Source organism: Pyrus communis, chromosome 5, assembly GCF_963583255.1.
Source record: "Pyrus communis chromosome 5, drPyrComm1.1, whole genome shotgun sequence".
Lineage (NCBI taxonomy): Eukaryota > Viridiplantae > Streptophyta > Magnoliopsida > Rosales > Rosaceae > Pyrus > Pyrus communis.
Genome location: NC_084807.1, coordinates 18,797,726 through 18,812,543, shown reverse-complemented (window position 1 = coordinate 18,812,543; position 14,818 = coordinate 18,797,726). Strand labels below are relative to the sequence as shown.

General features: G+C 37.3%; 2 protein-coding genes, 1 long non-coding RNA gene and 1 pseudogene across 3 annotated transcripts; 2 read left to right on the top strand and 2 right to left on the bottom strand.

The window, feature by feature from the left end:
• Window positions 1–393: 393 nt before the first annotated feature.
• Window positions 394–1,953, bottom strand: LOC137734026 (uncharacterized). Its single transcript, XR_011068558.1, has 2 exons — window positions 739–1,953; window positions 394–646 (listed from the first exon to the last, which is right to left on the bottom strand). It is a non-coding gene; the product is annotated as an uncharacterized lncRNA (long non-coding RNA).
• Window positions 1,954–4,631: 2,678 nt separating this feature from the next.
• On the top strand, window positions 4,632–7,475 carry LOC137734349 (probable F-box protein At3g61730; annotated as a pseudogene).
• Window positions 7,476–7,995: 520 nt separating this feature from the next.
• Window positions 7,996–10,236, top strand: LOC137734025 (putative RING-H2 finger protein ATL21A). Its single transcript, XM_068473269.1, has 2 exons — window positions 7,996–8,677; window positions 9,745–10,236. Exons 1-2 carry the CDS (start codon window positions 7,996–7,998, stop codon window positions 10,230–10,232), a joined length of 1,170 nt encoding a protein of 389 aa, XP_068329370.1. The 3' UTR covers window positions 10,233–10,236.
• Window positions 10,237–10,368: 132 nt separating this feature from the next.
• On the bottom strand, window positions 10,369–12,992 carry LOC137734024 (uncharacterized). The gene is made up of 3 exons (XM_068473268.1): window positions 12,231–12,992; window positions 11,013–11,637; window positions 10,369–10,694 (listed from the first exon to the last, which is right to left on the bottom strand). The coding sequence occupies exons 1-3, from the start codon at window positions 12,875–12,877 to the stop codon at window positions 10,548–10,550; spliced, it is 1,419 nt and encodes a 472-aa protein (XP_068329369.1). The 5' UTR covers window positions 12,878–12,992; the 3' UTR covers window positions 10,369–10,547.
• Window positions 12,993–14,818: the final 1,826 nt, after the last annotated feature.

Sequence of the window (14,818 nt, the reverse complement as noted above, 5' to 3'; positions counted from 1 at the left end):
AAACTTTTTATATTTAAATGGAAAAATAAACTAACGAAGGGTGCACAATAAATTTTTTGGAGTGGCCAATGATAATTTCCATAAAGAAATAACCCTTTCCTTTTTCAAATCACTCGCTAAAAACCTATGCATTTGAAACTTATTAATGGTAGATATACCACATTTGAAGTCTGGCTTCAATACTACGTAGCATTCAGTGACTCATGTTTTAACCTTTAGAGTTGATTTGTAGAACTGTATTTTCAATCTCATCCATTTATTTTCCGTATTCCTCATTACTACGAACCATTGATGAGAGAGAGAGAGAGAGAGAGAGTGTGTGTGTGTGTGTGTGTGGTGTTTTGATACATTGTCATTTTAAGAAAAGAATAAGCAAATGCAATGTCATTTATCTTGATTATTTAAAATATCAATACAAAACTGGCCTTTTTTTATTTATTTATTAAGCACTACATGTCACTCTAGGTACTACATATCATTCTTTACATATTTTACACAATTCAGAGCATGTCAAAGGACGTTGCCAGAGCTTAGAGTGCTAAAATTTCATCTCACACTATCGTGTTCTCGTCTTGTCCAGAACTTGAATACCTCAGTCATAAACTGATTCAGTAGACGTACGGGCTGATTCTGGCTAAACCTCCTCCTAAACAAGCCACAACATGCAATACTTTTGACAGAGTTAACTCGAGAATATGGTCAATTCAAACACTCAAATGAACAAGTAATCACATCAACCTTTAGAGCACGGTGAGAGGGCCATATTGAACCAAACAATAATGCCTATACTTTCAAGTGACGTGTTTGTGAACAATTGATGCGGGAATCAAATCTGAATGCAGCAAATGGCTTTCGAGGTGGAAAACGGGGCAATTAACTGTGCAGGAGGAGACAAACAGAATATTGGTAGCTGTAGCAACAGACACTCCAGCAGAGACTCTCTTCAACAATCAAAATGGATGACGGGGAGGGGGATTACATGGACTCTTGCTATCAGTAGAGAACACGCAGCCACGCATATGAACAACAGAACAGATAACCAACATGGGAACAAGCTAACTAAACTCAAGGCAAAAATTAATGCCAAACATCATAAAACCTCTCATAGAAGGGAAATGCCGGCATCCATAAACAATATACTTAGTATTTAAAACACCATTAACACCGAATGCAACTACCAAACAACCAAAACCGCAGAAACTTAGCAACTCATCACATAAAAACCATGCACCATTCACTTATAAAAGGATTGTACACACCAAAGATTTGTTTTAATTGCACAATATCAACACTACCATTGGAAATATTAGAGTTACCTGCAATCTGAAAACAAGAAAACACAACCTAGAGATTCAATCATACAACCAACAAGTGAAAGCTCATACAATCAAATAAAGATACGCATAAATCCCAAACTGGGTTCTAAAGCATTTTCCATAACTCATAAATCCCAAACATTTTTTCCCAACATTTCAACCACAACAAATAATCAAAACTCCAAATCTAGACCAAAACAAACAACGGCAATCCGGCGCAATCATATCATGTTCATAGAGATGGATCAGCAGAAAGATCTTTGATCAATGTAGGAACTTCGTGGCGGCAGATAGCAACTAGCGTACTAGCAACTATTAAAATGTTGGGAGCAGTCTAGGCTGGCATTCAATATTAGAACGTAACCCCACGCCTTTTCATGCGACCCATCCACTGAGGCTGATACCAGATCAAACCCTAGTTTTTAATTTTAATTTCCAAGAGGTTGCGAAAGTCACAGTGCAAAATCTTTAGCAAGGACTTGGGGCCCTCTTCGGATTTTTTTTCACAGTATTTTCTGCCGTCACAAAATTCCTGCTCAAACCTTTTACTATTTCACCATCATATCCATCTCAATATTGACAATTTTGCATATTTTCTGTGATTTTCTCGGCATCCAAACAGAAAGTTAAGGGGGAAACTGAAAAACCTGGGTAATGGCGAAGAGCTTGAGGGTGATGCTCAACCACCCCCGCCGCGGTGAGCAGAGTAGCACTACGAGCAGCTAGCTGCGGAGGGAGCGGCAGATACTGTTATTGTTATATAGGGCGGCATAGTTTTTGGGACGATGTCGTCGGGTCTATTCTCTTACCTAGGTCTGACCCTGAAGCCCAGCCCAGTTAATGCGAAGAATAAGGCCCATCAACTCTTGTAAACCTTTTGTTTTTAAAGGCCTACAACCAAGAGTAAAATATTTTCAAGGTTCTTAAAGACAGAAGAGTCACTACAGGTCATGAGATTTTCTTTACACAATGTTTCTACATTAAGAAGCGGGGAACAAATTGGTTGTGAACTCATCATTTTCGACCTCTCATTTGCAAATGAAGATGAATACCACAAGACCATAATATTAATATGTGATAATATTTAGAGGAAGAAAATTTACCATTAATTATGGTATAAAGCGTTTTTCTTGGTAAACCTTGTCATGGATCTTAAAAATAATATTAACTACTACGTAAAATTGATTAGGTTGGATTTTTGCATTGTTATTCTACACATACGGGAAAATAATTTCGGACTTTAGGCACATTGGCTTGAACATATTAAGCTTGTGGTTTAAGTTCTCTGGTAACTTAAATCAAAAGACGGCATAATAGGCCACCAATACTATATGATCATATATGGGAAGGATTTTGTGGGAAAATCACACACGTGATTATAAAAGTAACTTCATCTGTCTCTAATTTAGGATTTTTCAATGAATGAATGACGAAAGAGATAGACGATCAAGGTTGTTCGGCTAGAGGAGATTGTGGTAGCACTAAATTCTCTTTCAGATTTCTCATCTTCATTCCACTATAAACGAGGAGTCTGCAAGTGAAGGTCTTTTCATCAAAGGAAACACTACAATTTTTAATCAAAGATAGTCATCGTGGGTAATCTCTTTCTCAATTCCTCCTAAATCTAAAGTTGATTTATTTATAGATGCACATAAATCATTTAACCTTAGGATAATTTGGAATGATTTTAGATTTTGAACTCATGCTTAAATTTTAATTGATTCCATTGTCGTCATTAATTATGTAGCATGTTCTAGTTTTTTTTTTCTTTTTTTTTTTTGGCAAATGATACGTCAGTGAGCTAAATTGTTAAGTAGTAGGGAAGGGAGATCGGTGAGAAACGAACCCACACCAGGATGCATAGGCTTTATTGTTTTTCACCACTAGGTAAAGCGTCATCTGTATTATGTAGCATGTTGTTGTCTAAAATAAATCAATACAATATTTTTATACATATTTTCCTTCACTTGGAAGAGTTTGTGAGTCTTTTTGTTCACCTTAATTTTGTATATTGGGCTTGTAAATTTGTTTTCTTTTGTCTTAGTGCGTTCAGTTGTTTGTTGAATTATTTTCTTATGATCATTATTGTTTAAGTGAAAAACATACATTGTATATGTTATTTTGTTTGATTTTGAAATACATTGTATGTATTAATGTTTTCATGTGTTTAATTTTTCGTATACCATTTTATGGAATGTGTTTTGCCGTTGATTTTATTCATTCAATATACCTAACTTAGACTAGTGTGACCGTTGGTGAAGAACTAACGTAAAATCCTCCACTCTCTTATTTTGCTTTAAATTTCCTTTCATTTAGTTTAGATTGACCTGTATTTAGTTCAAAAAAGTAACGCTTCGCGCATAATCATTTTTTTAATTGTAGAAAGTTCTTGTTAAAAAGGCGATTATGCGGGAAACGCTACTTTTTTTAACTGAATACAGATCAATCTAAAATGAATGTGTTTTCCCATTGGATTTTATTCATTCAATATACCTAACTCAGACTAGTGTGACCCCCGGTGAAGAACTAACGTAAAATCCTCCACTCTCTTATTCGCTTTAAATTTCCCTTTTATTTAGTTTAGATTGACTTGTATTCAGTTCAAAAAAGTAACGTTTCTCCCATAATCATCTTTTTAACTGTATGTAGGAAACGTTACTTTTCTGAACTAAATACATGTCAATCTAAACTAAATGAAAGGAAAATTTAAATCACCCAACTGTAGAAATTTTACGAATTAAATTTATGAAAATTTAAATCACTAAACTAAACAAAAAACTATCCAACCTTTTAGGTTACTTCGAATTAGTCTTAACTTTTTAAAACATTCTAAATTAGACATTTAGTAAGTCACCAGAGACTTTACCAACATTAAAAGATGAAATGGACAAATACTAAAATTGACTTTCACTAACCGACGTCTTTAGAGTTCTATTCCCTCAAATTGACCAATTTTAGCCAATTTAAATCATAAATTTGTTAGCTAAATGGCATGAATTAGGAGATTCAAATCTTCAGTGATGTCTTGATAGTTTAAACATGCTTAACTTTTGTCCACGTTAACACAGAACGCTAGTAAACCTAAGAAATGTTCATCTTTCAAAACTTTAGTATTTATTTGGAATATTTTGAAAGATTAGGACCAATTTAAAATAAAGTTAGAACCAATTTAGAAACCCCAAAAGATTTAAGTAATTATCGAAATTATCCTATTATTTATTTATGTGAGTTTGTTATGCATCAAAAGGTGCGAAAAGGACGTTTGGACAGAGATCGCCAACGATCTAAACGCCAAGTCATTGGTGATGCTCGCGACGACATGTCGTTGGTCTCATCTTGGATCAAGGGAGCATATGGAAGCACGTGTGCCTACTTGATCTCCAGGTCACTGAGCCTCGCCACTTGGCACGCAATTGGAGGAAGCTCTACGTTCCTGCCTTTGGTTAGAATCTGAGAGCCTCCAGATGTCAATTAGCATAATAATACAGGAATTAGATTAGTTTTAAGACGTATTATCGTAATTGTCTGATTAAGTGGGCTTTGCGGTTTTGTAGATGGGAGTCACTCTTACATGTTCTGCCAGCAGAAGAAGCGTATCGGTGAGTGCCCAATTTTCCCCCCTTTGGATTGTTTTTGTGGTGAGAATTTTCAGGTGCTTTCATGTAATTATGCTCAAGAAGTTTATATGGTTCTGTTTTTAATGTTTGGAAGATTTACAGGAAATTTATATGAATCATTTTTATGTGTAAGAAATTTACATAGACAACTTATATAGTCTCATTCTCTTGGTCACCCGGTGATTAACAAAACTTTTTATATGTATACACTTTATTATTTTTTACTTTGGAAAAAATTAGTGTCTTCTGAAACCTCGTCACACAGGAAGGACATGAGGATGTAAAATAGGGGATCTTATCAACTTATTTTGACCTCAAGAGCTTATTCTTACTTCACAATCGATAAACGAAAGAAAACTTTCATCTCCAAGTTTAACTCAGATCTAACTCGCTTTTTTTGGGTGTGAAGTAGTATCAAATCAAAATACCTAACAAGCATTGGCTCCTCTGAAAAGGAAGTGATCCAGCTAATTGCATAATTCAGAGTACAGTGGAACATTTGGCTATCGTATTAATGGGGTTTTCAATGGATTTTGGATGCATCTCAGACCGGATGCGGATCGGTGCATTTTCCGTTGAATCTTCAGAAGCATTCCCAACAGAAAAGCTGATCAAACCATCAAGGCTCCCAGATGGAGAGAGCATACAGAAAATGTTGGAGTCGTGCGGCAGTTGTGTGTTGGATAAAGTTAAAAACTGGGACATGGATTGCTGGTAATTACTTGAGCTGCACTCAATCATCCTGGCATTTTAGTTTAGGGAAACGAATGAAGATTAAATAGTGCTAAGGTTTAAATTTTACCACTTCAATTTAGTTAACTTGTGTTTTCAACTGTAATGGTGTTCCACAGATCTCCAACTTGCTCGATGCCCCGTCTGCGAGCTCAATACTTGTGATGTAAGGCAGAACAACCCATCACTACTCAATATGTGTGCTTGATGGATGTGATCACTTGCCGTTTGTTAAAATGCCTTCGTAAACCTAGATTAATGTGTTAAAATGTATTTTCTAAATTTTGATTAGAAAGTTTAATCTTGCTTTCTTTCTAGTTCTAGAGAGAAGCAGAAGGCATGTTTGCCAAAATGCTGCAGAGTGCAGAGTAACGTGATAAAACCAGAGTCACACATTATCTTACCCTTCAAAAACGACACTTGTTTTCACAATCTGTTTACGTTTCATTGTTATATTTGTTAACAGCGTAATTGTGAATGTTTGCATATATATGCAGGAACGATGCAGACATTGGATGCAAGGCATATAGAGCTCTTCTTGAGCGAGGGGTACAAGAATGGAAGTTGGGATTACGAGCTCATCGGTCGCCATGATGTCAACGAGCATGCCAATGGTGCTTGTGGGGCAATTTTCGATATGAAACACCTCAATTACTCTTCAACATCTGGTAACTTCAGATACTCTTTTCCCTACTAATTCTCCAATAACCCAAAATTAGTCACTCGGCCATACTGCGGATTGGTTTAGTATATGTGACACTGGTATTTGCTGCATCGCATTTTTCCCAACCACACATTTTAACCATAATTTCAACTACTCACGTTTGTGGATCGTATAAATTGATCTGGTTTAATGTCAAATTAAACTGCAGCAGTGTTTAATCTCAAGTCTTTTTTTTTTTTTTTGTTGGGGGTGTCATTACTCTACATGCAGTTGCAGTCAACAAAAATTTGCAGAAGAACGAAGTTACTAGACAGTCGATTTTCTGTAGACATAACCGAACTTCAATATTGTGGAGCCAAAAGTAATCACAAGGCGACACGTGGATTTTTGGTAAAAAAGACAAAGTCACCCCTGAGACACACCAGTTGTCCTACGCGCGAGCAGTGGACAATCAGCCAAGAGTGTCCAAAATAGGTAACAAATTTCAAATTATCTCATCCATCCTCATCTTAGGTAATTACTTCATAACCTACAAATTATTCCATATAAATGGAGATTAATTGGCTAATTAATGGATTAATTCCTAATTAATCCATTAATCCCCAATTAAATCACCCATTTTCACACAAAAAAACCTCTAAGGGCTGGCCACCTCCATTCCTATATATATGACCCTATTTTCTCTAAAAAGCTAGTTCCACACTCTTACAAAACTCCAAAAAAACTCTCCAAACATTTTTCTCTTTAAATTCTAACTTTGGCATCGGAGGTTCTTCGGCCAAAGGCCCCTCCCCCCCCCCCCCCCCCAAAAAAAATCATCACGGGCACGTGAGGCTCTTTGCCTTGACCTAAGGTGTTAATTGTTTTGTAGGTGCAATTTTGTCCAAGAAGAAGAAGACGGAAATTTGCATCCACAGATATTTCATCGATATTCTATATACCAGGATTTCAAGTGAAATACCATGTCATGAGAGCTGGACCTCAAGGAGAAGTAGTATCCATCAGAATCTCACAGCAGCTCCTGTAAAGTCCCACGCCCCAAAACTTGCTTGCCAAGCTACACGAAACAGATTCCCGAAACTCCACAGGTTATTGCCAGTTGCTAATCTCCGAAAGGGAACTCAGAACACCTTTCGAATAATCAGATACTACGAAAATATTTCAGTTAATAGCTTAATTTCCTGTTAGAGATAGATTTGGTCGTTCTTATAGAACTGATGAGTACATGATGTGCTGCTACATATACATGTTTACACGCTCACACATACTTGTGAATGAAATCAATGAACGGCTCAGATGAAATCTTTGGAATTAATTACTTAACATTAATTAATCTCTAATGATCATTCTTATGCGTAATGGATGACCAAAGGATTAATCTCTGACCTAGAATTTGAAATTATAAAATATGATTACAGAAACATATTTTAATTTGTAAAAGCTTGCTAAGAAATGATTGTGATAAGCAATGACCACTTAGTGATAATTACTTTATAAGCTTTTGACTTTAGGATTTTTATATATATAACCAATTTTATACAAAATTTATCTAAATTACGAGGAGAAATATTTAAACTCAATTCGAACTTCGACTTTCGGGTTGTTAACGAAGCTATTATAACACCTTCCACCTTTGTCATTCATGTTTTAGTCCTTCTGAGATCACATGGACATCTCACACCTCCTCTTTCTCCTTCTCGTCCTCCTCTTCACCCACATCTCTGCACTCAATGATTGCCCGGCTTCCGATTGCGGCAGTGACGACAGCTTCCCAATCCGATTCCCTTTCCGGTTAGTACCCAAACAACCCAAAAACTGCGGTTTCCCGGGCTTCAACCTGGCCTGCAACAGCCATGGTCAAACAACTCTAAAACTTCCAAACTCCGGCGACTTTTTCGTCAGACGAATCAGCTATGCCACACAAGAAATCCAACTTTTCGACCCAGAAAAATGCCTCCCTCGAAAGCTTCTAACCCTCAATCTCTCGGGCTCTCCTTTTGTTGCTCCCACGTACAAGAACTACACCTTCCTCAGCTGCCCGGCTTCGTTCACCAAGTCGAGGTTCACTCCCATTGACTGCCTCAGCAACTCCACCACCTCGGTTCTGGCCACCCCTTCCGCCACCCTGGCGAATTCGATGTCCGCCACGTGCCGGATTGTTGACACGTTGGAGGTTCCGGTTTGCGGGCAGGTTCTGACGGAGGACGGATTCTCAACCAACCTTGACTGGGATCTTAGTTTGACTTGGTATGAGCCTTCTTGCAGTAGTTGTGAGGTGGAAGGACGCATTTGTGGATTTATCACCAACACCACCCAAGAACTGGGTTGCACCTTCAATTCAACAGCAGGTAATTTTCTAATTCACAAATTTGCATGATTGCAATTTTCCATTAAAAGTTCGTAAAGGGTTTCATACTCTCGTTTTCTTCTTCTGCACCATTTTTTGCCTTATTTTCGTTCCTCAATTCTCTTTTGATTTATTCAAGATGAGTAAGATGGGGTTGAAAATCACTTACCTTTGCAAGTAGTTGTAGTTAATCATGATAAAACTTAAGAGGAAGAGTAGAAACTAAAACTTACACATTTTGACCGACCATCTATTATTTTAGAGCGATATTTCTTTTCTCAATGTTAAAAACTATTTCGTTACGCATTAAGGTATTTGTTTACACTAGATTATTACTAGCATTTACCTACACACTTTGTGTGTATGAACACATTCTTTTAGAAAATGAGAAGGAGAGAGAACGTGGGGGAGTGAGAAGTTTTTGTTTTTGGTTTTTTTTTAAATTTTTTTTTAATTTTTTTTGTTTTTTTGTTTTGTTTAAATATTAGAGGTATTTTAACATCACTGGTATGTGAGGCTTCAATAAAAAATATTAAAATTACATTATTGCCCATCATTTTTTTTGTGTGTGATAGAAGATTAAGTGTTCTTTTCATTTTATTTAACAAAGAGGATTTCATTAATTAATAGAGATTATAAATGTTATTAATAAAAGCAATTTCAACTTTGTTTTTAAAAGCAGAAAATGTCTACTAAATAAAGAATCAGTAACGAAGAAAAGTTCATCTTGCCCTTGTAATATGGCACACGGTACGCCTTCTTATCGATTTAAAAAGGTTCAACACGTTATCTTGCAGGGGCCGGGGCCAAAAGTCAAATTCCAATCTATTTTTTTTAATTTTTTTTTAAGAATTCGAAATGGAGGAGAATAGATAATATTATTAAAGGAAAAAAAATTAATAATAATAATTGTTTGTAATATAAAAACATCACTAGGATATAAAAAAATATAAAAAATTAAGTGGTGGATAGATTGGTCCATTTTCTTTAATCTACATCATTTCGGATTCAAACATCGACAGATCAAGAGCTGATTTTCCAGCACTAACTAATGGCTTCAAATTCCAGGAGGATCAAGCTATGGTTTATATGTTTTCAGGATCATTTGCTTGTCCATCACGGTACCAGCCACCACATGCGCAATTGCGATTGGCTGTTTTGCTTGTATCAGTGGCAGGGGTAATGCTGCACAGCGAAGGTCCACCGCGGTTAATGCAGAACCGCCACCACAACCCCCCGCCGTTGTAACAATTGGTTTGGATCAGACAACCATTGAATCCTACCAGATGCTAGTTCTTGGGGAGAGTAAGCGCCTTCCGGGACACAACGATAGCACCTGCGCTATATGCTTGTCGGAGTATCTCACCGAAGAGACGGTGAGATGCATACCAGAATGCAAACACTGCTTCCATGCTGATTGTATTGATGAGTGGCTGAAACTGAACAGTTCATGCCCAGTTTGCCGGAACAACCCGTCCCCTGCTCATGTCAACTCAACATCCCCGGCTCACGTCAACTCAACGTCGCCGGGTCACGTTGACTCAAACAATGTCTGAAATTTCTCTCCTTTTTGCATTTTTCATTGTACATGCTCACATTTTGCTGCATACAGTGGATGCCTACAATATAACATGTAGTTTTGTGGAAAAAGAAGACTACATTATGGATGCCAACGACGACAGTGAATTTCACTAAACGAAAATTGCACACATATTATTGCATCAGTCAATGCATCATAGTATACAAGTACAAAACTAGTCAGACAAACGGGCAGAGATAGAAATATACACATCGAAACCCCGATATTCATACATTGATGTGATTTTTTTTTCTTCCAGAAAGTATAAAGTTAAATGAAGTACATAATGTTGTCATTTCTTTGCAAGGAGCTTCTTTGGAATCTTTTCAATCGGGGTAGTTTTTAGCATGAAAAGCCTCGCAGCTTGCTCTCGCAGAGTACCCCCGCATTTTAACCCACGAGTTTGCAGTTCGGACTTTAACCTTTCCCGGCCAAGAACCTACAATAGAAAGGTGGAAAGTCACGTTAATGCTGCTTACTAACGATTTGAAGTCAGAGCCCTCCCCAACTAAAATGACCATGGTGGGCGAGATGAAGGTGAAAGGTGTGAGACAAAAGCAATGAGGCAGGGACGTAATAATTAATATGGGCATTAAGAACTTAGTGCGAGGAAGTTGCCCCTAATAGATTTAATTACAACGCCCTAAAACATTTAATTGGAAGAGTAATGGAAGCTGCAAAAACCCTAAATCGCTTTAGCAGTAACAGACATTTTAATAAAAAGATTATTAATATGATTAAAAACTTAGAAGCATACCTCCATTTCAGCCGCGGAACTGTACTCATCAAAATTCAGTGGCTTCTCTATCTTTAGAGTGTTTCCACTCGCAACTGTTTCCTCCTGAACTCCTGAATTGGACTCTGAAGAACCATTGGCTTCAGCAACAACTGATGCACTTTCAATTTCTTGCCCATGCCCTGAACTAGGAACCTTCTGGGATTGACCACCTACTTCCTTCAGATTTCCCATCTCAGGTCCACTGCAACCTATCTTTCCATCTTGATCTGCTTCAACTCCCGAAACCGTATCAGGCTCTGAACAAGTAACATTTGCAGTACTAACCATCTTCTCTTCAGGAATCACTGGTTCAACCATCTCATTCTTCTCGTTATCAAGAGATTCTTGACCAGGGCCTCCACCAAAAGGTTGTGCTCCCTGCACAACCATCTCTTTCTCTTCCTCCGAGCCACTTTCACTTGAGCCCCCACCTGAGATCTCACCATCTTGTTTCCTACCAGTCACAGAATCCAAACTTCTCTCAGTTTCTTTACTTGAATCTGAGTTATTCCCATTATTTAATACAATGGATTTCTCATTTTCATCTTCATTATCACTGTCGTCATCCTCTGAATCACTTTCGCCCATTTTCCTCTTGCCCATCCTGACAAAAATAACAAATCAGCCATCAATACCAATGACAATCATCTTATACAACAATATTAAACAGAAATGGCAGGAAGATACAGTGTTTCTGCAAAAACTTTCTGAAATAAAAAAAATGTAGCATTTCCAAAACAAGGTTTCACCAGAAATCAAGATTATAAAATGAAAAAAAAAAAGAAAAGACATTGCTCTAAGCAGCCTTCTAGCTAAACCTTTGCCTATCCTAAATGAACTTAATGGGTTCCATTCCTTCACTATCATCCCGATTGACCCCCGTAAATCAAAAGTAAACTGAGAAAGCAAAGAACATGGCTTTGTTAACCAAATTATTTATATCGTGTGAGTTTTCGACTTCAATTATCATACTAACCTCTATACCTATAAATAACACGTCCAAATTCTAATATTCATTTCAACTCATAAAAATAATACCATTTATCTCAAACCACCATATCACTTCCCCATTGCATTGCTTTATTTCATTCTCCTAAAAGCATTCCTCGAAATTCATAATTTCCAATTTCCAAGCACAAAATCAACATAGCAACCATAAATAAACAAAACCCATTAAAACCCAACACAAATCCTTACCAAATTTTCAGTCTTTTCGAATCTGCCACCGTTTCCTTGGCCGCCCCCTTACGCTTTCCCTTAACAGCCTCCTTAACCGAATCCAAAACCTCCGAAACACAGCGTTCCGATTGCTCCCTATACTTGGCCACATACTTCTCAGCCTTATCGTCCCCAGTTCCCACTTTCCCCTTCTTTGCAATACGCTTCAAATAATCCTCCGCCATCTTTTCGAGCATCCTCTCTTCTTCCTCAGCCCTCCACTCCTCAAGCTTCTTCTCCGCATTAACATGCCGCAGCCTCCGACCACTCATATCGCGACACGCGTCGAAATTACTCGTCTTCTTCTGCCCGGCCTTCGTCGCCGCTCCACGCAGCAGCGATCCGAACCCGCCCTTTCCACCAACGAGCCGGAGCAGAAGATGCACCGTTGGGAAGTCCGGCACGTCGGAGGAGGAGCACGAGATGACGGAATCATCCTGGAGTTGGCGAGTCCCGGTGACGAGGCGCTGGTGCTGGAGGGGTATTTTGGTGATTTTGTATAAGAGTTGCTTGATGGAAGCGGCGGGGATCTCCGGGGTTGTGAATTTTAGGGTTAGGGTTTTGCCCTCCAAAAGGTTGACGAATAAGTTGTAGGTGCTGCATTTGGTGACGATGGATTCCGCCATTGATGAAAATTGAGGGGAGAAGTTAGGGTTTCGAAGGACGAAAGATTGGGGGCGATCGAGTCGTAGGAGAAAAGGGAAGGGTGGCTTGGTCTGGGGATTGGATATTTATGCGGTTCGCGAGTTTCCGTGTTTACCAATAACCAATCCGGGATCGCATCCCGGGTCGGGTCTTTATTTCCTCTTCGGGTAAGATAATTTGTTACTTTCGAAAAACTAATTTTAAAAAATAAAATAAATTTATGCAAGAAGAAAAACTTCGAGTACAATTGCTTCCAGTACAATGGAAGTGACGAACATTTCTAGCAATAATAAATAAAAATGTATCCCGAATAACAGTATTATGAATAGCATAAATAATAATAAGGACATAAGCAATAAAATTCACAACTCCGAAATACATAAGCCCAAAATATAGAAGAAAAATGAAAGACAAAAGCCAGATTTAATACTTTGGGGGTGTGTGTTGCACCGAATTGTTTTGGACTGAACTAATTTCAGGAACTAAGCTGGACTAGCTTAACTAGACTAAGCTGGATTAGCTTAGTGAAACATTTAGTACAGTGTCGGACTAAGAAGCAGGATAATGAAAACAGTATTGTCACCAGTTTGGTGTTTGCTCAAACTAGAACTACATTATTGTTCTATTTTAATAACTTTTTTTATTAAAGATATTATTAAAATTAATAATATTGGATGAGAGTGAGAGTTAATAAAAATACAAGCTCAAAATTCAAATTAACATAGAAATTGGAATTGAAGATTCCCTTTTCTTTGTCTGGAATTCAGAAATTAATAAGATGCAGGTGATACTAAATGCAATCAAATACATCAAGACCGGCAAGTTCAACCAATTGTTTAATCCAAAATCTCTAAACACAAAATACTCAATTAATTGAGCACACACCATGAACAACAACATAAAACACAGGAATTATTTCCACTTGAAAGATTCTTACACTATATAAAAAACCCAAATATCAAAAGCTTCAAATAAGAAAAGATTTTACATTCACTTCCTCAAGCTTTGAATTGATGAAAACACAGAAACCCACCAGACTACCATAGCCAACCGATAATCGCAAAAAAAAAAAAAAAAAGCATAAAACTCTCATTTTTCCTCTGCAACTTCAAGAATCTGCAGACAAAAAGAACAGAACAATTCAATTCCTCCTTCTTCAAAGTTTGAATTTGTTTCAAATCAGAAAAAAAGAAAACGAGGAAGAGGTTGAAGAGATAACCTTGAGTTGCTGCTTGTGAGAGGAAGAGAGGTTAGATTGGAGATAGCGAGAAGCTTGTCGTTGTCGTCGGTCAATCCCTCTAAAACCCCTTCATCGCCCTGCTAAGGACGTTGTCGATCTGCTACAACGGCCGTTGATGTATGAAGGATAAGATCGATTCGTTTGATAGCCAAAAGGAAAGGAAGAGATTGACGAAAGTCCGCTCTCAAATTTATGAGGATTTTAATACTTTATCTTAAAATTCTAATTGAATACAGGTTGAATTTCAGAGAATCACTTAAAATTCTAATTAAATACTTTTAAATTCTTTAATAGAATTAAAATTTCTCAAAATCTCAATTAAATACACCTTGTAACATACCATCGAGTTTTCAAAAGAAAATGAAAGAAAAAAACTAAAGTCAATTGCCTTTATTATATTAATACCCCACAAATGATTAAATAAATCTCATATACTTAATACACGTCACATTTACTTTTTAAATTAAAAATTATCTTTATACACCCCACGTACCTCTCCATAATGCCCTCACTCCCCCACATTCTCAAAACACACATAATATTTCTTTATACACCCCAATTTCTTCAAATTTTATAATACTTATTCTTAATTTTGATGGATTGAATCTAGATACCCTGCTGTTCCCAGGCTAATTACTTATGTGACTGACTTGTTTTTCGTTTCCAGCTTGATAGCATATTA

Coding starts and splice junctions, on each gene's coding strand:
- LOC137734024 (XM_068473268.1), bottom strand. CDS start 12,877: ATGGCGGAATCCATCGTCACCAAATGCAGCACCTACAACTTATTCGTC. Junction 11,638..12,230: donor TCGAAAAGACTGAAAATTTG/GTAAGGATTTGT, acceptor TATTTTTGTCAG/GATGGGCAAGAGGAAAATGG. Junction 10,695..11,012: donor GTTCCGCGGCTGAAATGGAG/GTATGCTTCTAA, acceptor TTTCTATTGTAG/GTTCTTGGCCGGGAAAGGTT.
- LOC137734025 (XM_068473269.1), top strand. CDS start 7,996: ATGGACATCTCACACCTCCTCTTTCTCCTTCTCGTCCTCCTCTTCACC. Junction 8,678..9,744: donor CACCTTCAATTCAACAGCAG/GTAATTTTCTAA, acceptor TTCAAATTCCAG/GAGGATCAAGCTATGGTTTA.